The sequence below is a fragment of the Anoplopoma fimbria genome, chromosome 2 (genome assembly GCF_027596085.1).
Source record: "Anoplopoma fimbria isolate UVic2021 breed Golden Eagle Sablefish chromosome 2, Afim_UVic_2022, whole genome shotgun sequence".
Lineage (NCBI taxonomy): Eukaryota > Metazoa > Chordata > Actinopteri > Perciformes > Anoplopomatidae > Anoplopoma > Anoplopoma fimbria.
Genome location: NC_072450.1, coordinates 6,266,147 through 6,292,893, shown reverse-complemented (window position 1 = coordinate 6,292,893; position 26,747 = coordinate 6,266,147). Strand labels below are relative to the sequence as shown.

At 40.6% G+C, this 26,747-nt stretch overlaps 1 protein-coding gene across 1 annotated transcript in view; it reads left to right on the top strand.

Moving 5' to 3' along the window:
- LOC129105586 (protein kinase C-binding protein NELL1-like) overlaps window positions 1–26,747 on the top strand; it is a 261,850-nt gene that overhangs the window by 105,324 nt on the left and 129,779 nt on the right. Inside the window, exon 13 of the mRNA XM_054616705.1 lies at window positions 1,000–1,128. Within this exon, the coding sequence (XP_054472680.1) occupies window positions 1,000–1,128 (129 nt within the window). The remainder of the gene's footprint in view (window positions 1–999; window positions 1,129–26,747) is intronic.

The following is a 26,747-nucleotide window of genomic DNA, read 5'->3' as shown; positions in this document are numbered from 1 at the left end:
ATAACAGGTGGGAAACCAGTGAGGGATTCTGATCTTGTCACTGAGACTACTGTCTCCTGCACTGCTGACTTCCATTCGATGGAAACACTTACCCCCTGTGACCTTGAAACGTGGCTTTGAAAAACACAGCGTGTAGCTTGCTTTCTTTTGTATGACGGCATCTGGATTCATCTCGGATTCAAAATGGTGCTCAGTGTCATTGGAAAAAAAAGTGTCAGAGCTAAATGGAAATGTCCACAGAAACCTCTCAAAACACTGCTGATACTGTTCAATTATACATTCTCCACAAGGGAGCTAAATACTTCCCTGTCACACTCAGCCATTCCACACTCAGCCATTCCAGCCAGAAGTAGCCAATTTAGCATTTTTTTTGGTCAAAAGATAACTGTTTATATAACATTTTACTGTGTACTCTTATTTTGAAATGTTCGTGTTGGAAGTGCAACATCCTCGGAGGTGGTTATTGATGACTTAGAGATAGCCCTCATTGTATAACTGACAAAGCATCAGCATTGTGTGGGGATGTCAAGGCTGTCCTTTTTAACCTGTTCTGTGCCGAAATACCTTAACTGATCTGAAATGGAGACTCTTCCAGTGAGCCAGTCAGTGTCGCAGTCATTTTTCACATTTGGTTCTCTTGCTGCTTGAGCACCGAGTTGACTGTTGAAGTGCCAGAGTGCTCTGTTTCTACAGGCACAGCTACAGAGCGGCACACTAGTGACTCCTCCACTCTGTTGGCTTGATTGATGACCTCCTGTGAGACTTCCTACATGAGCAGCATGTTTTGTTTGTGCTTATTTTTTTTTTTCTTGGTATTGTTTGAGTGTGTACATGCTGTCATGAAAGCCAAACCGCAGTCATAAAGTTTATACATCGGGCTCCTTGTCATCCTCGGTGTTTGTGCCCGACAGGAACAAGGTCGCTTGTTCGTGCATTTGTCTGCTTTTATCTGTGTACAGTCCAAAGTAAATGGAGGCCTCCTTTGTCCCTCTCTTTCAGGTTATGACTTCTGCGCAGAGGGACTCATTTGTGGCGAAAACTCAGAGTGTAAAAACCGGAATACTAAAGCAGACTGTGAATGCAATGGCGGCTATGCCTCCATCCACGGGGACTCCACTTACTGTGAAGGTAGGACTGCACTTTTTCCCAGCTCAAGCTGAGTCATAATATCCAAAAAAACAGTTTGGCTGGTAGTAGGGCTGGGTATCGTTTGGGTTCTCTTCTGGATACTGCTTATCGGTTCGGTTTCTTATTGATACTCTTATCGGTGCTATTTGATTATTTTGTGAGAAATAAAACTCGACATTGCTTTATTATTCTTCTATGTATACAAATGGTCCTTTCTTGAGCAGCAATACAAGAAGTTCCAAAAATCTTTGAAATGCATTCCCAGCTAAACAATGAGCAAAATGATTAGCTTTTTCTTATTAGCAAACTTTGTATGGCCTCGGTAACGTTATCTGTATTGGACAGCTGCACGCCAAAGAGTCGGAAACTGTGCGTTTCTGCAGATTTATGTTCTGCTTGTTGGCCAAATGTTTAATAAATTGCCTACATTACTTGTCAGGGTTTTATTGTATTTGTGACAGCCAGAGTTCTCAGCATATACCAGAGTAAAATGTGGCCACACTTTGGATGTTTTTGCGTGTGTGTGTGTGTGCGTGTGTGTGTGTGTGTGTGTGTGTGTGTGTGTGTGTGTGTGTGTGTGTGTGTGTGTGTGTGTGTGTGTGTGTGTGTGTGTGTGCGTGCGTGCGTGCGTGCGTGCGTGCGTGTGCGTGCGTGTGCGTGCGTGCGTGCGTGCGTGCGTGCGTGCGTGTGTCAGTCAGAGTAAAGCATTCCTAGCTGGCAGTGTGTGACCGTTTAATTCATTGTTTTCTTTTAAGAGCATGTTTATGCTGGGCCACAGACTGTGATTTCTAATGAACCGACATTAACACACAATGAGATATGATGGTGACTGGCTACGGAGAGCAGGGTCTGTTATGAGAAAGCACTGTGGTCAAGTGACCTGAACCTTTAATATGGCATCAATAATATGTCAAAGCACAGGGATTTGGGAATTTTGAGAAAAGAGAGAGATTTGTGGAACGCTTATGTTTATGAGATCTGAACATTTTACCAATGATTGAGGTTGGGAAGGGAGAGACCCCTTGATCGGCCCTTCAGACCCCCTGAAAGCACCAAAAGTCACACTTTAGAGGATCTCTGGAATAATCTTTGTCACAAAAAATGTAATTTTAAATCTTACTATGTCCAGCAGTAGCCTATTCATTTCTTAAACTGCAAAACATGTTTTATTCATAAAAATATAAGTGGACAGACAGGCATTGTTGCAAATGCTCTGCAATCCAGATGTTGTGTAGTTTAGAAAACCTGCCGTTACCCTGTACCACCTGAAGAGCAATGAATATTTTCATGGTTAGATAGAATATATGTATTGAATACATTTGAATACAAATATCCGGGTGGATTATTTTGCAGGGCACAGTCGTTGCATGGTTTTGTAGTTGTGTGAGCGGCCTTATTGTTAAAGATAGTATTGGCTTGCATCCATGAAATCTTGTAGGCCTATATTGCACATTGAGCCTGTAAGACTTCAGCATGATACAGCGGCAGCAGGTAGGGGGTACTTCCTGATTGCCACTGGGTATTTTGCACACTGGGTTAGGGTTAAGGGTAGATTCAATTTCAGTAACTTAAATAGTTTCATTAAATTACCCGATAACCTTTGGTTCAAGGAGCTTTGCATGTTTAGTCCACTAATGGTATTTAACATTCCTGCTGGCCATTTTCCAAAAGGCACCATTGAGTTTTAAATATATTTTTTTAGCCATTAATTTAATTTACTCAGTCAGACACTTGTCAGAGTTTCAATATCATCTAATGATAATGCAGTTGTGAGTTTTTTTTATATTTTTTATAGCTCTAGCTCTCTCCTCTGACGGCAGCATGCATTTATTTTAAGTTGTTTTGAACAAATAAATGTCATGCAATGAAATCAATACTTCAGAGGCAGATGCAAAAAGAATCACATTCAAGAACTGTGTTGTTGGAAAATAAAACCCAGAAGACTAACAATAAGAAAACATGGACATTGCTGAATGATAATATGAAATTGGACATCGCTTGCATTAGGAGTTTGGCATCCTCTTCAATTGCATGTACTGGAGCATCACAAATGCAAAATGAAATGAGTTTGTTTTTTTAACACAGCCCATGCCTGCCACCGCATACAATGTAACAATAACAAGATGGACTTAATGTCCACAGTGTTCAATTTCCTATTTGGAGCAAGTTATAAGTCTGCAAGCCTCAAAGACAGTTTGTGAAGTCATGGCACGCTTTTAGAAAATGAACAGAATGGACTGAATTTGCATTCAGTGGGCTGATACTGTTATGGTCCGTTTAGGTTTTTGTGCAACTCTTGCTCATGCTTTAATCAAACTTTGGTAAGATTTAAACTTTACTTGCAGCAGAAAAAGATCAGATATGTTTGGGAATTGAATCCAGGTCTGTAGATTTGAGTATAAATGTTTAGCCCATCTGCCATGCCAAAGTGAAATACAGAAATATTTAATTTAATATTCCTATTGTTACCAGTAGTTTCTGAATTTTGAGACATTATTTTACAAATGATCATGGGATCATCAGAGTCTCTCTAAAAGAGTTACTAAGGCTGGGTTGCACCAACAAGGTGAAAAAAAAAATCATGGTTTAACCCTAAATGATGTTGCACTAAACTTGGACCAACAGGCAGTCTAATTTTTTTTAAATTCTTTCTGTGCTGTAATCCGTTTTTTTTTTTTTAAATCCTCAATTATTTCGCCATATTGTTCCATTAATTTAGCCAACAAATTGTTCTCAATGGAGGAGAAATTAGAGCTTCTCCGCCGAGTCATCATGTGTAACGTTTGGCTCACTAACTGACTTTTTAGCTGGACAGTTAGCCTGTAAGCTAGCAAACACAAGAAAACATAGCAGCCAAAAGTGTTCCCCCCTTTTTTTTATAGCAAATACTAAATACTAAAATACTAGGTCCTGACAGCCGCACATTAAGCAACCATCTCCATATTGATTAAACTCTATTTCATTTAGGTTTAATCCATAAACTGGGATTGACTAAACCGAGTTTAGATTCTAATCTTGCAAAAGAGCTCTGTTTTATTTTAAACAGGCCCTATTATGCTATTTTCCGGGTGCATATTTTTATCTCAAGTTACAGTTACAACATGTTTACATGCGTTAATGCTCATAATCCGCCTTGTTTTTCTCATCCATGCTGTCCTGCAGCACCTCTTCTCACCCTCTCTCTGAAATGTTCCGTTGTAGCGCTTGCTCCTCCCTCCAGAAAGCAAAGTCTGCTCTGATTGGTCAGCTAGCCCGCTCTGTTCTGATTGGTCAACGTTTCACATTTCAAAAAGCTCTTCCTCCTGTGCTCCAGCTGCATCTCTCTCTTTTGTTGTTTAAGGGCCAAACTAGCTGGAAAGAGTTTTATGTCACTTCCGTAACATTATGACCTCATAAAGTTACAGAAGTGAAGGAGATAATTCAATCGAGCAGTTTCAGGCAGCTCAGGAGCTTCTGAGGGGGAGGGTAACTCCTTTTAGGCATGGACGAGTGAGCGCTGGGAAACGCTGATTGTTAGATCTACTATGTAATTTGGGGAGCCACGGCTCTATCCATGTTGGAGGGGTTGCTCCCTTAAGGCAGCTCAAACTTCTATTGTGACTGGATTAGCTGGAATCCTGCCGTACAGTAATATGATATTTGACTCCACTTTCACCTCCAACTTAAATTGGCTTAGGATAACATGTCTTACGCAGCAGACTTGGGTATCCTCTCCTTTGTTGATGCATTTGAGTTATAAACAAAGCCCAGCAGGCTGAGAATAGATGTTTTTAGAGAACAATTGAATTTCTCCTCTTGTACTTTATAAAATGGAGATTATGCGTGGCTGTGGCTCTAAGCCGCAATTATATGTGACAATTATATCCTCATAAATGTTTTTATGTGCAGCTGAATGATGGAGGATGATATTATTTACTTGTAATCAGAGAGCTGTTTGAGGAGGGAGCAGGAGATTTAAACAGAGCCCAGCTTGAGGCTTCTGTCTGACATTCAGTCACCTTATGGGCCCACGATTCTACCCTCCCTCTCTTTAAACTGAAAACCTGATTATTCTCAGTGGGATGTTTAGCTGGTATATTGTCCTCCAGTGGGTCCGAACTTCAATGAAGTACCCATCCATCCATCCATCCATCCATCTTCCGTTACCGCTTATCCAGTTAAGGGTCGCGGGGGTGCTGGAGCCGATCCCAGCTGTCAATGGGCGAAGGCAGGGTACACCCTGGACAGGTCGCCAGCCTATCACAGGGCAGACATATAGAGACAGACAACCACTCACGCTCACATTCACACCTACAGGCAATTTCAGAGTCATCAATTAACCTAAGCTGCATGTCTTTGGACTGTGGGAGGAAGCCGGAGAACCCGGAGAGAACCCACGCTGACACGGGGAGAACATGCAAACTCCACACAGAAGGTTGTCTAGCCCGGGAATTGAACCCGGGACCCTCTTGCTGTGAGGCGACAGTGCTAACCACCACACCACCGTGCAGCCGTGAAGTACCCAACCTGTTGTAAAAGGTTTTATTGATCTAAATCTCTCCAATAAACCAAATGTTTTGACTTTTATGCGCCATTAACAGTGTATTTCTGGAGTTTTTGGGGGTTTTTTTACCAGAAAAGTCACAAATGTAATTGAATGATGTGTAATTCCTCGAAACCCTAGTCAGGTTTTGCTCGTTCTTCATAGCAGGTCTTAGCTAAGCATGGCACGAATAATTGCCCGTATTTGTGATGAAGATGTTTTGAGTTTTGGCAACACATTTCCAATCGCTCCTTGGATGATGCGAACAGCAAATGTAATGTTGCTTTTGGAGACCAAGCTGCAGGCTTCACCTGAATCGCGCTTTGTGTACTCGCGTTTTAGTGAATCTGCACAATAGAGGATTTTGCTGAAATGGCAACCACTGATGCACTAAACATCCATCAAATGGATTACTCTTTTTTTATTGAAAATGTACTTTTCACTGACGATTTGGACATTTATCCACAACTGAGCAGAGTGGTTAAGTTCACTGAAAAGAGTTGATTCAAGCAGTATGTGTACGATGCCTGTAAGCTCCAATTTTACTGATTTATGTCACTGAGAAGAAAGAGTGTCATTTATGTTGAAACATGCTTTTCTCCGGCGCGAGAAGTCAATGAAGCTGCAGCATAATGAGTCTCTCTGCTGTAGCATGTATGACGCATGCCTGGTTCACACAAGAGAATGCAAGAGTACCCAGCAAGAGAATGAGTACCCAGCAAGGGAATGTGTTAATATTTAAAACCATCTGCCTAATTTCCAAATGAAATGTTCCTGCATATGCAAATTATGTACGCATGTAGAAACAGGAACATAAGCACACACTAATGATGTTCTTTGCCTCACTAGCATGCCTTTCAAGGCCTGTGTCATTGTTTACTCCATTATAGATGTATTACTGCATAACATCTGACATCTTTCTGGTTGGTCTTAAGAGATGTGTCCAGTTTGGAGACATCACTCTGCTTACTTGATGTTAAGGCAGCAGCTCCTCGTCTGTTTAGCTTGGGAATATACTTTTTAATCCTGGAGTAAAGCCTGGTAGAAGGCAGTGGTTGCTATTGATTGGCCTTGTCAACACTCAGCAACTCAAAGGCTCCAACAGGGCTCACCGCTAGCATGCTGGTTCTGCAACAGCATGGACACATGAAGTGGGACAGGCCCTAATGGACTACATGAAATTACTGTTCGCACTGAAGGCCTTCAAAAGGGTTAAAGGCCTTCAGTGCAAACAGAAACAAAGTTCTCCCCACAGTATCCTGAAAGACCTCTAGCTTCTCCTCCATAACCTTTTGATCTGGATTAAGATTTTTTATACATCTAGATGTAGTGTAAATACATCCATAAACCATAGCTGCTCCTTTAGAGGGTCCCAGCAGACAAAACTTGATACACCCTCTCAGAGAAATGTTCTGATACCATTTCTTTCTGATTCCTAAACTTGCATATTTGCCAATACTGAGTACCAAACCGATACCAGTGTGTTAAAATCACAAGATATATAAATACATAGACAAAGATTTTGTACCAACGTTCCAAACAATAATTTTAACCGTCGGGAAGTCAGTGTAAACCATCAGAAATTATAAGCGTCATCCTTTTACTTTGCTTTTGTCATCTGCAGTGTTTTTTTTTTGCATAAAAACACAATTCAAAGAATTAGGAAATCAATGATTGTGTTTTTATTTAGACATTTGTCATAATTACCTCTCTAATATCTATTATATGTTGCTGTGAAGACAAAGTAATGTATTTATTCAAGTTTCTCGCCAAAAACTGAATTCTAAAAAGTTTATATTTGAACACATTGTGTTAAATGTGTAATTTACCTTTGCAAAGTACTACTTTTCACCAAATAAATCTTGAACTCATCCTAATGTAACTCAACCCTACCTCCGTTAACATGAGCTGTTAGCTGTGTCAGAGACATTTCGGATACTGGTACTGGTATTGGAACAACTCTACACCCTTGACAGGTCGCCATTCAACCAAAGGGCTGACACATACAGTTTACCCTTTTCCCACCAAAATTAGGGCATTTATGCAGTATGTTTCTTAAACCTATTCATTACATATTTACTTCAACATCAATCACATAGCATCATGTCAGAAAATGGCTGAAAATGACCTTGTCTACCCGGGTGTCATGCTTCCATCAGCTGATACCTGTGACTACTGCAGAGTCATTTGTACTGGAAATGAATACTAATTGTAACCTTTCCCACTAAAGACAAAAGCCGTTTTTTTTTTTTTGTCCAGTGGGAAAGAGTCTATAGAGACACTCACATTCTCACGTACAGGCAATTTAGACCGGCCCATTAACCTGCATGTCTTTGGACTGTGAGATGCAAAATTCCCAAAACTTAAAACCCAGAACCTCGCTTTCAGGCAACGATGCGAACAACAGCACCGACATGCTGTTTTTGTTTTTTACTTCACAAAGATCCGTCAACATTTTTTTACTGTTAAAATAAAAAAATAAATTGTGTTCCAACTTCTCCAATTTCCCACTTTCAATAATAATAATATATATGTATGCAGAACTATGTAAGCTTATCTATCAGTACGTACTGGAAACAGGACTATCTAGTATTTTGGGATTAAATATGTACAATCAGATCAAAATAGTGTGAACGCTGTGACATCGGTCTCAAAACTCTAATTACCACTGATGAAAAGCGCTGACTTCATCTCGCGGGTTGTACTCTCTTTTCAGCTCAATATGTCACACCACCTGATGCTGCTCTATTACTGTTATTTCTCACGTTTGTGCTAATGGGCTTGACACAGGCTTATTATCCTCATCAGCTCGTGTTTATGCTGTCAGTGATATTCCTCGAGGTCTCAGCAGATCTACTGTATCATCTCTCGGCTCCAGAGGACACACACATTAGTGCTGCTGTTGTTGTTTTGCTGACAGCTTGTTAATCGTAAAAAAAAAAAAAAATGTTCACATCAGGGTTGAGCCTTCTATCAATGAAGCTCCAAAATAACGAAAGTGCTAAGGCAGCTGATGTTGAGAATAGTTGCATCAGCTAAGGACAAACAACATAATTCCCTGTTTCCTAGCGGAGTGCCACAGGGAATGACCCTCCTCCCAAAGGATCGTTACCACAGACACTGCTCTGTATTTCTCGTTCCATGGTGGGTGAAATCCCAGCATGGGTCTAAAGTGCACCTAGATGGTTCACATCTTTCTTTCATTTCACATCTTCTTAGCTTTATATAGACCCTTTTCTCTCATTATACCCAAATGATCTCCCACTCAGCAGGAAGCTTTCTTTTTTCTTTTTTTTGTTACAGCCTCTCAAGTGCCTCTTCCGTGCACTTCTGTTCTCCTCCATGTTTCAAATTAAAGGCTCCATCACCACGGCGCGTCCTTGGAAATGTTTAAAGGCGAGCGCATTAGGGAAAAGTCACAGCAGTTAGACAAGATGCTCGAGTCGAGTCAAGTATTTTCACATATGCAGAGATGAAGCCTATTTCCATAGAAATGGCCTCAGGAGGCTGTTGTGGAGAAATCTCCTGCTGCTAAGAACCCTCATGGGTCACTCTACCCGCATTGATGGCAGCATTAGCTCCTGCTGTGCCGGGTGACTCTTCTCCGACTCTTACGGCCAACTCAAACACTGTCTCGCCCTTGTTTGACACGTAAAGGTGGATTCGTTTCACCGCTCCGCCAGCTGTGTGTTTAGTTTGGAGTCGCAGTGCGGAGTTCTTACGTTGAATTGGGCCTAATTAACTTGTATTTGATGCAAATGTAATGTCTGCCTCCATAGTTCGCATTGCTGTCAATCACCACCAAGGGCTGCATTCTTCTGCAGTTTGATATTTGGCCCCAAGACCACTTTTTTTTTTTTTTTTTTTTTCTGCTATGGGTAACAGGATTAGTGCCCAGTGTGAGGCTGACACATTAAACCTAAAGAGCTATTTCTGTTTGTTCAGCTCGCTTTCATTTAGCTCCGGAGCAGCCGGTCTCCCTGGGTTCACAGACGGACTCTCTGATGTGTCCCCTCAGCTAACAGGCTCTCTGGAGGCACTTTATGATGTCCCTGATCTCCAGTCTATCTCCACTGACACCACAGCAGTTTTCAGTTCTTCTTTTATTTTTTGCTCTCTCTCTCTAGCTTTTACCACTCACTGATAAAATGCCATGGCTTTGATGCGAATGCTGTAATAATAAAGTGTGGTTGCAGCTCGCCGTAAAGAGAGCAAACAGCCCCGAAAACGGATAGCTGGCTTGTTAGCTGGGCCTAGTGATGCCAATGGACCGTTAGACCCAGCGGACACCATCCCAATGTTCAGCTCATTTTCTTTACCCGGTGCAATTAACCAAACATCTGTCTGCTAGTAAGATAGCTATCTTGCTAATTCCACCATGCTTCAATGCTACACTTGTTACAGAAAATGAGCCAAACAATGTTGTCACAGCTGGCAATAGCAATTCATAGCTTTCCTACGCTGTGACAACGGTGTGAGGAGGAAGCATAAAGTTGCTCTCTATACTTCGTAACATTACTTTAAGGTTTAAGTTCTTACTGCAAAACCTCAGCTAAGTTTTTGACAATTTGTGATTCGTCGGATTAGTTTATACTGAAGTTAATTTCCTCACTAAAAAAATTTGTTCAAGTGAAATCTAGTAAAGTAAATTAAATTCCATTCCCCTCCATGGTATTGGAATGGTGGTAGAAATGTCGGACAAATATCTAAAAACCTTGGCACGTAAAAACAAAACTATCTGCATAGATATCACCACTGATGTATTTTTGTAATTTGGGAAACTGTTATTCTTAACTTCCCGTTGGAGGCTTTAGTTGCTGGTTCAGTTAAATGCTCCCCATCCGGTTTGTCCTGAGCCCTGTTTGCTGAGATGTTCACAGCTGATATCGTTGTATCCATATCCCATTCACCCGGCACTGATGAACTGGGATTAAGGAAGTTATTTGTGGAGGCATTTACCCATCCCGTCTCTCCATGGTGCTGGGGCAGATAGAGACGCTTTTATCGTATGTTTGCAGATGAGCTGATATGAGCTAAGACTTTCAGCTTCTGGGTGATACAGACCAGTACACGGACTGACAGCCAGTCACATTCATGGTGGTGGGAGGCTGCAGCCACAAACAGACAGAAATACAGACAGATTCCTGGGAGTGCAAACTTGCAGGAATCATATCCACAGAGGTTGGAACTGAGCTAATCAAGGGCAGAGCCTCCCTGCAGGACCTCCACAGCAGGATGAAAGTGTGTGTGTGTGTGTGTGTGTGTGTGTGTGTGTGTGTGTGTGTGTGTGTGTGAGTGTGAGTGTGTTTTGCTGTCCTGTTTTTTTTTTTTTTTTTCGATAAGCTCAGGGAAACACAATGTGTCTCCACCTGGAGTGCAGCAACCGCCCCAATGCTCCAGCTAATCCTCTAAAACTGACATCTTCTGCTTACTTTTCCCTGCTGAGTCTGGTCACATTTAAAAACACCAGGAGCCAGAGGAAACATGGAAATATACACCTTATATTTCTTTGCAAAGGCTTCCATCATTTTATATCACAGACCACTTCAGTGTCAAGTCATTAACCATGAGTGTTCTCAATGCAGCGCCATCGAGAGCTAATGCGATGTGCGCTGAGAGGCGTGATGTAAAAGAAAGTGACTTATTGATTGGGAGCAGTTTAGATAATCCTCATTTGTCCCTTATTCAGCCAGCGATGACGGGAGCACCGGCGTGCCCCTATCTTTCGTGGCCCTGGCGAGCGCCGCTGGCTGAATTGGCTCTCACTCAGTGGCATTAAAGAGTAATTGGCTGTGTTTGTACTTCTGCGAATCAATCAGGTTCTCTGTGGGAACTCTGCCTCCACCGTGTTGAAACAAGGATGTAATGACGGGGAACGAATGAACAACGGCGCCCGCTCCTCCCCAGTTCTGTCTAATAATCGTAGGAAGATGGGGTCGAGGTGGGGTTAGCGTTGATGGTGGGTGGGGGATAAAACGACAGACAGACAGACAGACAGACAGACAGACAGACAGACAGACAGACAGACAGACAGTAAGTAAGGTCGATAAAGACAAGGACAAGCTAAAAGGAAGCAGTCCAAGCCTCTGCCAACAACCTGCTCTAAGCCGTGCTCTTTGTAAAAGTTTGTTGTTTGTCCTCCCAGACAAACCACATGTTTAGTCAACTTGGACTACCTCCACAATACCGCCAGCGCCTAAATACACAGGAAGACAGGATGGTGCCTGTAGTTAAAAAAAAAAAAAAAAAAAAAGGGAATAAAATCCCCATGCTCTTATGGCTTTGGTTTCTGGGACCTTCGGGGTGTCTTATACAGAAAATGTTTGAGAGAAAATCGTTTATTGTCAGCCATTCCAAAAGGTGCTTCTTTTGATGAACCTTGAAATAAAGTGGAATCCTCCTCAAATAATAAAAGGTTACAAAGAAGTATCTCGGCTGCTGACAAACAAGCAGACAGACGTGCAGGGTTAAAACAATAAGAATAAAACCCTGCTCACTCTCTGCTCAAACAGAGATAATGAAAGAGAGCACAGTTTTGGAAAGTACAAGCAGTACTGCTCGCCAAGCTCTGCGAGGAGAAGCTTCTTCTGTGTGCAGAGGGTGGATTGAATCGGCCCGCTGTGTAACACTGGCAGAGGTCTGCTGGAGTCACAGTGGGTGAGCTCTCTGGTAAAAGGTCAGTGAAAGACCTGTAATGAATTACAGTCATTTCACTGAGTGATGGTTTAAAGTGTGTGTGTGTGTGTGTGTGTGTGTGTGTGTGTGTGTGTGTGTGTGTGTGTGTGTGTGTGTGTGTGTGTGTGTGTGTGTAATGCTGCACCTTCCTCTCCCTCCATGTCCCACTTCCCAAACGTTCTTCTAGGTGGCATCCGTCTCTGTTCCAACACATCCAACGGCGTCCTTGGCATCGCTGTGTTCCGTCGCCTCGTTTCCTCATACGGGTTATTTATCCCTGCTTATTCCCATTCAAATTTCCTGACTGTTTTCTGAACTGCACGGGATCGGGGGTTTGTAATCCTAGAGCCAGAGGATTTGCTGGATTGTTGCTCGGCACAGTCTATGGGTTCAAATGCTCAAAGTCTCAGACTGAGAGCTCCCAAGCCAAGTAGCCTAATGGGAGTGAATGCGGATTACCTGAAGGCCTGTTTTATTTAGGACAATTAGCGATTCCCTATTTTCACATTATCTATTGTTGATCAACAGATTGCCAAAGAAATTTTCAATAGAAAAAACTTTTTTCTCTATCACACAATAAGGTCATTTATCGTTCTATTCCTCGTATCTTACTGTTTTGTTTACATTAATAATCACCACTGTAACTTTTCTATTAGATGGGGCACATTCAATAAAATGTTAAAATTAATCCAAAATGAAATTTTAAGCGGCATGATTGATACATTAAACTCCAAATTTATCTCTTAGTTACAGACTATCTGGTCGTCTCATTTTTCTAAAGTGATGGAGCTTGGAGTTCTCAAATGGTGGGCAGTTCTCTCTGATGCTGCAACACACTCAAAGCAGGAACGGGGACCTGGACTTGGGACTTGGATTCAAGTCGTGGGACTGATTTGAGACATGACGGCATCTCTGGGTTTGAGAGGCTAGAGGGATGGGTTAAGTTAACGTAGCTTGTAAGCTATCATTAGTACGAGACCCAGTGTGATTATACAACACTGTTGCGCTCCAACTCTTATTGAAGAACAGGTTACGGTTATTATTGCGACGTGGCTCCAGTTATTAGAGCGGGTCGTCCTTTAATCAGTCGTAAATTCCTGCTGCAGTTGCAATTTGCCTGAGGATGAGCCAGGGCATTGGTTTTAATAGGCTGACATTGCAATTTGCTGACCCTGTAGCACTCAATCACAGGGTTGTTACAGACATGCATGCAGAGATATACTGTAGTCTGGGCTGTCACCGTCCCAATTCACTTGTCACCTCCTGTGAAGGACGCGGCCTATAAAGGTGTTAACTTTGGAGGACTGAAGGAAAGTGGAACGGTCTTGCACTTCCTTCCCAGAGGAGACAGTCTAGCTTCACCTAAATTTATTCTAACGGTTTATTTTGTGGGATCCTAGTCAACTTGTTAAATTGAGATTTGAAACAGGCCCTATTATGCTATCTTCCGGGTGCATATTTTTATCTCAAGTCACAGTTACAACATGTTTACATGCGTTAATGCTCATAATCCTCCTTGTTTTTCTCATCCTGGCTGTCCTGCAGCACCTCTTCTCACCCTCTCTCTGAAACGCTCCGTTGTAGCGCTTGCTCCTCCCTCCAGAAAGCAAAGTCTGCTCTGATTGGTCAGCTAGCCCGCTCTGTTCTGATTGGTCAACGTATCACATTTCAAAAAACTCTTCCTCCGGAGCTTCAAACTCTTTTGTTGTTTGAGGGCCAAACTAGCCGGGAGCAGTTTCAATGGAGAATTCAATGGAGCCATTTCAGGAGCTTATGAGGGGGAAGGTAACTCCTTTTGGCCGTGGACTTCAAGTTTTACAATCTACGGACCTTGTACATGTACAAAAATATATATAACACACTAAAGAAGAGGGAAAAAGTGGAAAAGCATAATAAGGCCACTTTAAGTTTGACAAGAAGAAGAAGAACAAAAGTGTTTGTACCAGTGAGTGAGGCAAGATACCTAAGTTTTAAATCTAGTTTATGCTATTTCACTCCACAGTGTTACAGTATACATTTCAATAACCTATAGAGCCTTCAGTCCAGTTTATATGCTATATTAACCAGTGATGGATCATCACCTGAACACAAACACTGGGTAGACCATTCTACTTGGGCAATTGATTTTGGGACGCTGACCTCTCCAAAGCAAACTTTGGTTTGTGTCCACAGAAAATTGCTATTTGGACTTGAAGGCCGTGTTGACCCTTTAGAATATATTCTCAGTCTTGAAAGCCAGACCTCCAAGGAATCAACCCCAGACTAGGACACAGCTACCATTTGAACATAGGTATTCCAAAAAAAGATCACTTAAGGTCACCTGTGCTTGGTTTTCGTTTTATTTGGTAGTCTGGAGACGGACAGACGCTCCACCTAAGTCGTCCCCTCAGTCATCCCCAATCTGTTAATTACAGCGGAGACATCAGGGACTAATGATCATGTTCCACAGGGTGGTAATGACACAATTATAACTGCGAGGACATCAGTCATCTCCACTTAGCTCAGACACTGTCCTTGGCCTTTTAGACTCACACACACTAAAGTGAATGAGACTAAAACTCAGATGACTGAGTGTCATTGAACTAAATTACTCTCACACAGTCACTGAATTTACAGGTGTTTTCTTTTTTCTCCAAAAGATCCAGTGCTACCCGAATGAATGCAGAGTCTGTGATAAAAAAAAACGACGTTATCTACAGCGTACAGTACAAATAATTTTCTTCTGCCTAAATATACAGTAAATCAAGTGATGAATAAATGCATAGATGTGTTGGCTCCGTCGTCCCTCTTTTGAAAGAATGATGAGATAGTTTGTATGCCCAGACTCTAAATTTATCCTGAAGTCAAGCTTTGTTTGGGGATTGATTTTAGCCGTCAGAGTACCGTCAAGGATTTTCCCTTGGAGTAGTGATTTTCTGCTCCGCTCCACAAAGCACGACAGCTCCGAATGGTTTATGACCCGAACATTCTGCCAGGCTGCCTTACAGTCACACCATATTTAACCGCTGACAATTAAACCCGCCAACAACCTTTCGTTGGAACTGTCACAGCGCTAATTTAATGCTCCAGCGAGAACCAAGATGAGCTCTGACTTTCTAAGGAAGCCGGGATGATGCCATCCACACATACATAGACAGGAGCGATTTAATCTAATTGAGGGGTTATTTCAGTGAGTAGCCCCGTGTTTGCCTTTGAAACGTGCTTTAATCTTTTTTTTTTTTAAGTTATTTCAAAGTCTTCACACCAGTAGACAGTAGGAAAAATGGTTTGATTTTTGAAGGAACGCTTTTAAAGTTTGAATTAACAGTTTGTAGCCGTCTCGGCAGTTGCTGGAGCTGCAAAATTACATTTTTGTAAAGGGATTGCTCGGGGCGATCTGAGGTAACCGAGGCATGGCTGACTGTGCTAGCATGAGACACTGTATCTGTCAATCACGGAGACGTACCTCAGAAGTTGGGCTCCTTTTAAATGGATCTTATGGGGGTCTGAGGTTCTTTTGAAGCCTGCATCCTGCAGCCATAAAAGAGCACGTTAAAGTCTATATTTCAATGTGGAGCATTACAAACTAAGTGGAAATTAACTCATAGAAATGATCATAAAACTAAAGTTTCATGTCATTTAGATGTCTAAATAAAAAACATATGAATAGAAAACAATTTTCCAACCAAGTATAACCCCTTTTTGCCAAGATGTCTTGACGTCTATTGACCTATAAATCCCCAATGCTCATCATAGTGCTCTGTTTTATAATGCAAATTATTCAACCATAACACAGAACGTGAAGGTATGTTAAAAAAAAAAAGATTCTGGGCCTTTGAGAAAACATTTGAGGCTAGAGCACCACAAGCCCACAATCGCCCCAGCTGTCTGTCTTGATATTTTGAATTTAATGTATATTGTGTTTGCTTTACTTCCTCTTTCTCATTCCGTTTGCAGCATTGTCTTGTTCTCGTTGTTGACACTGTATAGGTATACAGCTAAACCTCTCCAGAGAGCTTGGCAGTTTTGGTGTCAACAGCACCAAGTGCAAGAAGTTAAAGATATTTCAACTTCCAACTCCACCGCATCACACTTTAAAGGGGTTTTCAATAGTATCATAGCAACAGCGGGAGCCTCATTCTAGTGCTTTCCCAAAAATATCTGCCAAACGCTCCAAGCTATATTACAGATGCTGGAAGTACAAAGGGCTTCAGCTCTCTGTACCTGTTGCCCAAAGGATGTCAACTGTGGCTGTCTTTGAAGAGCGTAGTTTAGCCCTGGTGCAGAAGTTCAGGATGCTGGCACAGTGAGGGAAGAGCTCATCAGGTTTAAGGGGTTTACACGATCAAAGCTGGGCGTGATGCACTGTTATAATTACAATTCAGGGAAATCTTTGTTTCCATCGTTGTGAAGGTCAAGTCTCGCCCTCTAAGTCCAGAAGAAGCAGGGGAATTGGAGATAAATACCTGCTGTTTGCTAGTGCAAAATAAAAAAAAATGTTCACTGAATCGCCTGCACATCCTAGATTTAAATCTAAGAGCTCCAAAGCATCTCTTGGACACAAAAGTGAAAAGTGAACTTAAGAGAAAAAGTAGATTGTATGAATGGCTTATCTCTGCTTTATTGGAGGCCTTACTTTGTCTTCTTTAGAAATCATGTTATAAATATCATCAGGTTTAACATTTAACAAATTTGAATATAGCTGATAAACTTGGACTGCTAATAATATAATTCATTTGTTATCCACCTGTGTTCATGCATTTCTGACATTTCTGGTTGCCTAGTGAGAGATATTGGAGAAATAAAGAGACCCACAAGCCCTTCCTATACTGTATTTAAATCTAAGAGCTCCAAAGCATCTCTTGGACACAGTTGTTGTGTGTGTGTGTGTGTGTGTGTTGTGTGTGTGTGTGTGTGTGTGTGTGTGTGTGTGTGTGTGTGTGTGTGTGTGTGTGTGTGTGTGTGTGTGTGTGTGTGTGTGTGTGTGTGTGTGTGTGTGTGTGCATAGGTGTGTGTATGATCACTACTTTCTGATAAGGCATAGCCTACCTTAAAAACAGGTTTATCACTTGTAATTGTGTCAGCAGTAGTTTCTTTTTTATGCTTTGTAGATCAGTAATTAACCTTTTAAGGAGTACAACCTTTTGTTGCCAAGCTGTGAAAAATTAATTTGACTGGTGTCCAGCTACTTCTGAAAAAAAAAAATCAATTTATGAACACTTATTAACATAAAACTGCAGACTTCATAGTTTATTTTATGCGGAGGAAACCTTTATGGGATATAATTTACGTAGATTCATAACATTAACTGCAGGTTTATCCTAAAGTTAGAAATACTTGGCTTTTATCTATTGGTTTAATGTACACATACAGCCAGCTTAAAGGGGACATATCAGGCTCATTTTCAGGTTCAGACTTGTAGTTTGGTTTTCTGCTTGGGCATGTTCACATTCTTTAATGTTAAGAACATCACATACTTTATATAGTATGTATATACCTGCATTCACCATCTGTCTGAAACCCTTTTTTCTTCTTCTTTAAGCGCTTCTCTCTCTCTTTAACCCTCCTGAAAAAGCCCAGTCTGCTCTGATTGGCTTGTGAGAAAAATATGGTCCACCTTTGCAAAGACAATTGTCTGGGCTGGTCTCTGAAAAATATATTTTATATATATATATATTTTTTTTTTTTTTTTTTTTTCATGAATAGTCCCCTTTAAAATGGATTAAAGTAAGAAAATCCACAATATTTAAAAGTGAAAAGTGAACTTAAGAGAAAAAGTAGATTGTATGAATGGCTTATCTCTGCTTTATTGGAGGCCTTACTTTGTCTTCTTTAGAAATCATGTTATAAATATCATCAGGTTTAACATTTAACAAATTTGCGTTTGAATATAGCTGATAAACTTGGACTGCTAATAATATAATTCATTTGTTATCCACCTGTGTTCATGCATTTCTGACATTTCTGGTTGCCTAGTGAGAGATATTGGAGAAATAAAGAGTCCCACAAGCCCTTCCTATACTGTATTTACCACCAAGGTGACTAATTAATGAATGAACTTTCTCCCCAGTCTTCAGCTTGTCTTCACAGTAAATCCAAAATGACAGAACACGGTGTAAAGACAGAGGTTAATCATGTAATGGCAGGTGGAGTGTTCGGATGTTGTCAGTAGAAGGTCGTCGCGAGTGAAGAAACACAAATCTGTGTCTTCTGTTTATCTTCACGCTCCATCCTGAAAGGCTTTAGACATTAATTTCTCTAGCTGGCAGATGGCTCCATTGAAAAGGTTGAGTGTTAATAAAAAAGTAGCTGGTGGAGTTTTAGGGGTTGACCTTCATGTGATGAACGTCCTGCATCGAGTGGAGAGGAACTCCCCAATGACAAGTGCGTAACTCCTCTGACGGATGACACACACACCTAGACACACACAGTGTAAAACACACACGCACTGGTATTAGATATTTCTGTACTATTTGAATGACATTGTGAAATACAGACTTATTTCCATACATGTTCTGGTACTTTAGCCAAATGTCTTCTTCAGGCAAAAGTTGTCTCCACACCCACACAGTTACGCACATTCAGACATGGAAGTTGCCCAGTACATTTCATTGCATAACACACATTTGGCAGACACTTTTGTACAAAGAGATTTCTTTTCCATTAACATGTGAGAGTACTTTGGGGTTCAGCACTTTCCTCATTATAACTGCAGGCCGATCTGACGGCCAAAGAGCAGCTCAGCTACAGCAGTTTGGGTGTAAGTGGGACAAGCACTGTGCTTTCACTTCTTCACCCAGATTTATATGCAACACTTGAATTTCCCCCATGGGGATCAATAAAGAAATATAATAATAATATGGGTATCGAACCAGCAACCCTCTGGACACAATAAGACCTTTGTTGAACTTTAAGCAATGGCTGCAGTTTTGGCAGTCTAGCTCAGAAACTCACTGCTGCCGAAGGTCACATTTCATGTATGTATGTATATGAAAATTAATATAAAGTTTACATTTTCAACAGTTTTAATGCTAATACATCTGTTACATTGGGAATCATGACTGAATCTAAAAAAGCGAAAAATTGCCCATCTGTCTTCGTGTTCTTCTCGAGAACCGTTCATCCAATCCACTTCACACTTGGCGAGCTGAAATCCCGAATGAGTGCTTTCGTTCAATTTGGTGCAATTTGGACACGTTCAATTAATAAACATTAAATAAACAAGGAGCGGGGCTTCAGGGGTATGCAGATTGAGTTGAGCATGTCGTCAGCTGCTCATCGGCTGCTGTTCACTTCCTCATCTCCCCCGAGTCAACACGAGCAGATAGCCAACGGCTTGGGTTTGTTTTTTCTTTGTTGGTTTGACTTGAAACACTTATAACACTTCTGCCAGCAAAATACCTTCGCTAATTAAATCCATGCTCTACTTCATGGTTATGTGGTTTTGCTAAGTGCATTTCATTGATGTTTCTGACTGCGAGTAACCGAAACTTAAGTGTTTTTCAGGGTCGGATTTAGTGATTTGTGGGCCGCTTTGAGGCTTTACTTTACCTCCTTTCCTAACTTGGAATGTTGGTTTTGGCAGTGGTAGAAAAAGCAAGCCTGCTCCAACTTCTTTTCTTATCTAAAACTATTCAGTATTAATACTAAAACTATTAATGCCGCACACTAAAAGTGCTGCATTTAAAGTTTTATTTCAAGTGAAGAGTAAAAATGAGGCATTAGCAACACAATGTACTTTCATTTACTTAATCTCTGTTCAAGGTGGAGCTTTCAATTCTACTATAATGCTGATGAATAATAATTCATCCTATTTTAATTATAATATAAATTCAGAGTGAAATCTGAGTCTGTAACGTAACCAGTAACATCTCTGTCATGTAAATGTATTAGTACAATGTTTTCCTCTGAAGTAGAAATACACAGTAAGTAGTATGCAGTTGAGTTGCATACTTTTTAAACTGCTTTTGGGGCCTTTTGAAAGATTTTTTCTGGGAACAGTGACAACATTTGTTATGCCTAACATCATATAGAATATATAGCTTTTTAGCCCCCTTATAGTTGTGGGCCCCAGGTTCAGGTTGCCTACATAGCCTAACGGTAAAGTCTGACCTTGGTGTTTTTTTCCCGTGAACCAGAGTGTATTTCAGAGTTCAACACCACAGGCCAGGCATTTGACCCGTTCTGAACAAGTTTTGAACTGCACTAGTACCAAATAAAAATCTATTTTTGGCACAATCAGGACATCTCATCTCCAACACTTACATTAACAGAGCGGGCCAAAGTTGTGACCGAGTGCGAGTGTGAGCGTGAGCGTGAGTGTGAGTGTGAATGTGTGAGGACGAGGTGAGCAGGCGAGTGTCTTGATAATTGAGCCCTGAGTTATTCACTTGTTAGATCATCTAATGAGGGGGGGGGCATCCTCTGCTGCGGAGCTGTTGTCTCCATTAAAAACAGTAATGGTGTGTAATGATGTGATGAGGCTTCAGCCTGTCAGAGTGCAGCAGCAGGGTGTTGACACTCAGCACCATTAACATAATGACGGGGCACGTAGTGCTGTTGGGGCATATGCTGTCCGTCTGAACGGGGTCAGTGATCGGGTTGAGACAATGAATAATGTGTTGGGAGGTTTGGGCCTCTCACTACCTCTCTTGATGGAATATATTGCTACACAATGTTGATAATCGACTTCACAGGTTGATATATTGGGACTTGTATTAGGTTTAACAGAAAGTTCAATTTGTAACCCAACCAGGGTATTAAAACATTTTAATTAATTTCATTTGCATTTTTTCTCTTCTTCAAGTTCAGGTTATATCCTGAAAAACTTTTTTTTTCAGCGTAGGAACTTTACTTTTCAAAGACGATTCAGATACTCAGGAACTTCTCCTAGCACTAGCTAGTACTGGAGATCGGAGATACGACTGGCTTGGTTGGTCTCCTTGTCCACCTCTGTCTCCATTTGAACATCCATTCAAACATCAAGGTTGCACAATGCTTAACAACGAAGAACAAAATGATGACCCTGTTTTGTTGTTGAAACTTCCATCTCAACCAAATTCGCTGCTTTGTGATCAGTTATCGGTCAAATGTCCAAGGTTCTTCGGGTGTGGTAGTAACAAAAATAAGTGTGCAAAGTGAGATTTTTGTTTACAATTTCGTTCTTTGTGTTCCTCAGTTCCTGTCCTGAAGCTCCGCCCCCACTGCTTCACAGAGCGCTATCACTTTTTTTATTCAAATTGTATTAATATTGAACCGAATTGCACCAGATTTGACACGGCACTAACTTGGGTCCACAGCAATACACCTGTGAAGTGTGAAGTAGATTGGATGAGCGGTTCTAGAGATTCATTGTCTTATAATAAGATTAGGCGCAATTGTCAAACATCTGCCAGTGTGGGTCAAAAAATGCTTACATCACTAGTTCTGGCTTTAGGAGTCAGTCATTCATATGCAGTAAGTCATTGTATTTTCCTTGCTGCTGTTATTCAAGAGTTCAAGGGGGGGTTGGGAGTCCAGAGCCAATCCCAGCATGCACTGGGCAAAAGGAAGTGATCAAACTCTACGAATCATTAACCGCTTGGTTTCAGTACCACCACTGAGAACAGGAAAGTGATGAATATTTCCAAAATGCAGTGAACGGATTGATATTAACACTCCAGCAGAGTCTATTTTGTCTGTAGACATTAAATCTAGTCTCAGACGGAGCTCGCTGGAAATTATTAATCTCCTGTGAAATGGAAACAAAAGTTTGCCTTTGCTTTATGGACTGAGATATGACATCCAGCGCAACGCCTGCAGCATTGCTCCCAATTTAACGTTCGGCGGAAAACCACAATAAACGTGTGTGGTCGTGATTGACAGAAGGGTTAAGCGGTGTCTTATCTGCAGTCACAGGATGTATAATGACAGAGGGAGGCTTGCTCTGTCCGCTAAGCCTCCGTGAAGGCAGCTATCAGGCTATTTATCACATGCACACGCTGCCACATACCTGTCACTTGGCTTCCACCAGACCTGGAGCTGGATCAGTGCAGCGGTCAGTCAGCCTTTTTATTTTATGCATCGTCCCTGTTTAGCATCACTTAACCCAGCCTCCAACCTCCAACCTCCTTTCTCTTTTAACCGAGCTATTATCAAAGAGACAAACTGAATGTCCGGGTTAACATTTACATATAAAGGGGCATTCTGTTGCTGGAGTAAATTGGTTTTGAGTCAGTGTATATATCCCTCATTACTATTTATACCCTGAGTAAGCTCAGGTTGTGATTATGAGCCTATTATCATATTTATTTAACCTGTATTTAACCTTGCTATCGTTTCCTACTTAATAATGTAGCTGTTGCCTCTGACCTGTGGTCAGTCTCACAATGTTCCATATCTATACTTGGGAATGAATACGGAACTGTACCTGAATGCAACTGTGCTCATAGAACTGCTTGTTAATCGGTTATATTTTTGCTTCAGGCAATAATTTGCAGTAGTGGAAGGTAACCAAGTACATTTACTCACACATTTTAGGTACTTGTACCTGTATTTAGTATTTAGATTGTTATGCAGCTTTATAATTCTGCTCCACTACATCCCAGAGGGAAATATTGTACTTTTAAATCCACTACATTTATTTGATAGCTTTAGTTACGTTTCAGATTACAATTTTTTCATCCCCCTCCTGTCCAGTGATAACCATGTATCTCCAGATGTGTTGTTTTTGAATGTTTGTGATGAACTGGATGAAGTGTTCCATTATGTGTTGAGATACTTCACCTACTTCTTAAGTTAAATAATCTATTTCAAAAGCCTGTATGATCAGCTGGAAATAACATCTTCACAGAGCTTAAAACAGGGCTGTTCATTCTGAGATCATGAGAGGTTGACTTTTTAAAGAGATTGGTTTACAGTATATAAAGTAGTGAAAATCAGCCAACCATATACATCTACATAAGTAAAATGCAACATGCAGTAGTAATATTAATCAAAAAATATAATATATAACTGTAAAATACTGACAGGGGGAACATTTTACTGCACAATGAATACTTTTCAAAGGTTAAGTAATGATCTGAATGCAGGGCTTTTACCTGAAGTGGAGAATTTTCAGTGTGATATTTGTATTTTCATTAAGTAAAGGATCTGAATACTTCTTCCACTACCAATGATATGTTGGCAATTTCGGTCTGCGACGTACATAAACACACCATCTTTATTAGGAGCAATATGCACTCAGTAGGAAAAGTAAATGTATCAAACTAAATTAAGATATCACCTCACCTGGGGTTTTTTAGCAAAGTTTCCCAATTAAATATTTTTGTGATGCATAATATTAAGAGCTTCTAAAAGAGCTATCGGCAGCAGCAGGATAAAGAATGACAGGAGAGGAAATGAACATCAGTGTTGCAGTATTTTCTGCCCTGAAAACCACGTAGTTTTCGGCCTAAGTTTTAAAGGTATATGGATGACAGAGCTACAGGTCCTAGTGTGAATGACACATGCTGTCTGTTTTAGGTGTCAGGTCCAAGTAATATTGAAATTCATAACGTGACCCATTAACACCAGGAATGTTAATCAAAGTGTTGATAGATGATTATTAACAAGAATAGTAGGCAGCAGATTTGACTCATTCAGATCACGTGGTCTCTTCAGGTCTAATTAGAAAGGTTGACAGCAGCTCTGTTTCACACCTTAACGCAAGAAGTTGCGTAAACTCAAAGGAACCCACAGAGCAGCAGAAGTTTATATGACAAACCTACAGCTCTGCATCGGAGAACTGGTGGTAACATTTCATTTCATATTTTTTTCCACACTGAGACTGTTGGATTTAACTGTGGATTTGTATTTATTTATATTTTTAAAGACAGCCATTCAGTCCTAATGTGGGCTGAACTTCACAATTTCTCTCTGAAAATGTTTAATATATTAATTGAAATTGTAGTTAGTAATTACTTATTAAATGATGATGAATCACTCTCGTGGTAATGACAATTGTTATGTTTGTAACACTCCCAATGTACCACATCATTATTTTACATATTTAGCATCAATGAATCATGGCTACAAGCGTCTCCTCCAAAGAAATGTTGTCAGTTCATCTCTGTAAAACTAGTTTTTCTTTTTGCTTTTTCTTCTAAAATACTGTACGCTTTTAGTTTTTACAAATGTATGCAACACACTAAAATCCACACTATATCTACACGTTATGAAATATAATTTCAAATGATGTCACTTATTTAAGCTTTATTTAGCAAACTACACCCCCCTGCCACCACCACCACCGAATAAAAACACCATTTACAGATCCCTTTTTATTTATTTTAAAATGTATTTTTACAGGAAAGTCACAAAAACACAACTCCAAATCCATTAGCCCTCATACAAATACATACAAAATCCATAATAGTATTGTGTAAAACTTAAAAAAAAAAACTATTTGGAAGAGTCAGAGAGGTAATGAAGTTAATCAGAGGTACCAACATATCTGATCCTCCATTTAGCAATGAGGAGAGGAGAATGAGACTTTGAGATCACTGCTTTTCATTTTGCAATACATAAAGATCCTGCAAATGTAGACAATTCCTTATAAATGCACAAACATGGATCCAGTGTAAAAGTAGCTCCTTTGATATCAGTCAGGTTGTCATAGAAAAATAGCATAATACATTTCAGATCATTCAAGTTTCGTTGGTGTAATTCCTACACAGAGAGGTAGAGTTGATGAGGTAATCTGTAATGAATCAGTGTGTAATTATATGCACTATGGGTTAGCATTATATGTTATTATCAGTGTTTCCTTATTCTGGTATAATCACCAAATGATACCATAATAAGGAGAACTTGGGCACTATAGCTTAAAAACATATTTTTCAAGTTGAAGAAGCTGGACCAGAAACCAAACTACTGAGGAACTAGAGGTTCTACTAACTAGAAAGAAAATAGATTAGCTGAGATACTGAAAAGCCAAATAAATGGCTGTTCCAACCACACAATCCAAAACCTGAATAGCCAAATACTCTCATGTTTCATGTAAACATCATATTCCCAAAAAAGATCAAAACCAGGATAAAACTCATGATGCTGAAACCTTCCCTGTCTTCTGCATCAGTTGATATACAGTGCAATCTCCATTTCTACTTCGAATTATACAAGTCCCATTCATTTATGAAGTGTACATATGTATTTCTCACATGAAGCAACATCACCAGCATTGAGCATTGGTGAAGTAGTATCAGGTTCTTGTGTTGTTGTAGGAAAAGGATCTTAGTTGCAGATAACAAAAGAGAATGAAATGAGGTATCCATTTTCACAGCAGTCTTCCAGGCAGAGGTAGATCCGTATCCATTTATGATGCTGGAAGATCACTTTTCAAAAGGTGTTTTAGATGAAAGTCCAGTTTTTTCAGTCCAAGATTTCTGGGAACCTCATGTTATTTGATTGAATATATCAAAGCCGAGTTATCAGTCCTGGGAATAAAATGATCGTCACGTAGTCCAATCAGAGGCCCGGAGAGGATGATGATCAAAGATTTTTAAGGTTATATTTGTTCTACTTCTGTTAGTTCAAGTTCTCATACTACTTGGAGACAATTTGCATAGGCTTGTTAAAGTGACTGTGAGGAACTGGTTATGGAAGAGTCTCAATTTAAAATTGATGCCTCTATATGACCTACAACAGTTAACAAACCTATCAGCAAGAAGACTATGTCTATGTCTATATAGTTAATATTAATGCTTGTCATTTTAGGTTTTCTAAAGGGAGTCTTGTTCTCTGAAAAAACTACCACTTTTGTCCACAGGGACCACCAAAATCAACACAAAATTCAAGTTCCTCATTGTAGCTTCATGTACTCAGTGTAATCATGAGGTAAAGATGTTATGAGGTCACAACATAGACATAGGAGACTTTGGCAAAGGAACCAAAAGGCCCTCGTGGTGATCAAAGGCACAAATAAGTTCACTCAGCCTAAGGCCCTTTATACAGACTATAAACAAGTGGGTGTAGTCACTTAGACACAAATATTATTGCCCCTATGCCACTCACTGTAACAATTCCTTTGAGCGGTGAAGCAAAGGGTTTTTTGACAAGTGCTGCAGTAGACTGGCGACTTTCTTTTGCAGACCACACATGCCCTTCTGCCGGCAGTGGCCCGAACTCTGGAGGCCACATTGGTCATTTGTTCTACAAAGTAAGCTGGCAGGTGAGCATAAGGGGCTGTAGCAGGTGGCACCTCAGTGGAAGGATGGGAGGTGGCGGCTTCATTGGATTTGGAGGCAGGTGGGACTTTGAGGGGGGAAGCAGGAGGCACTTTGAAAGTAGAGGCGGGAAACATGAAGTTTTGTCGAGCTGACCGACGTGGAGTGGATCCGATCTCCGCCAGGGACAAGATCAGTTGCTCCCTGAAGCTCTTCTGTGTTAACGTAGGCCGATTCTGCAGTTTGCACATTCCCTTGTG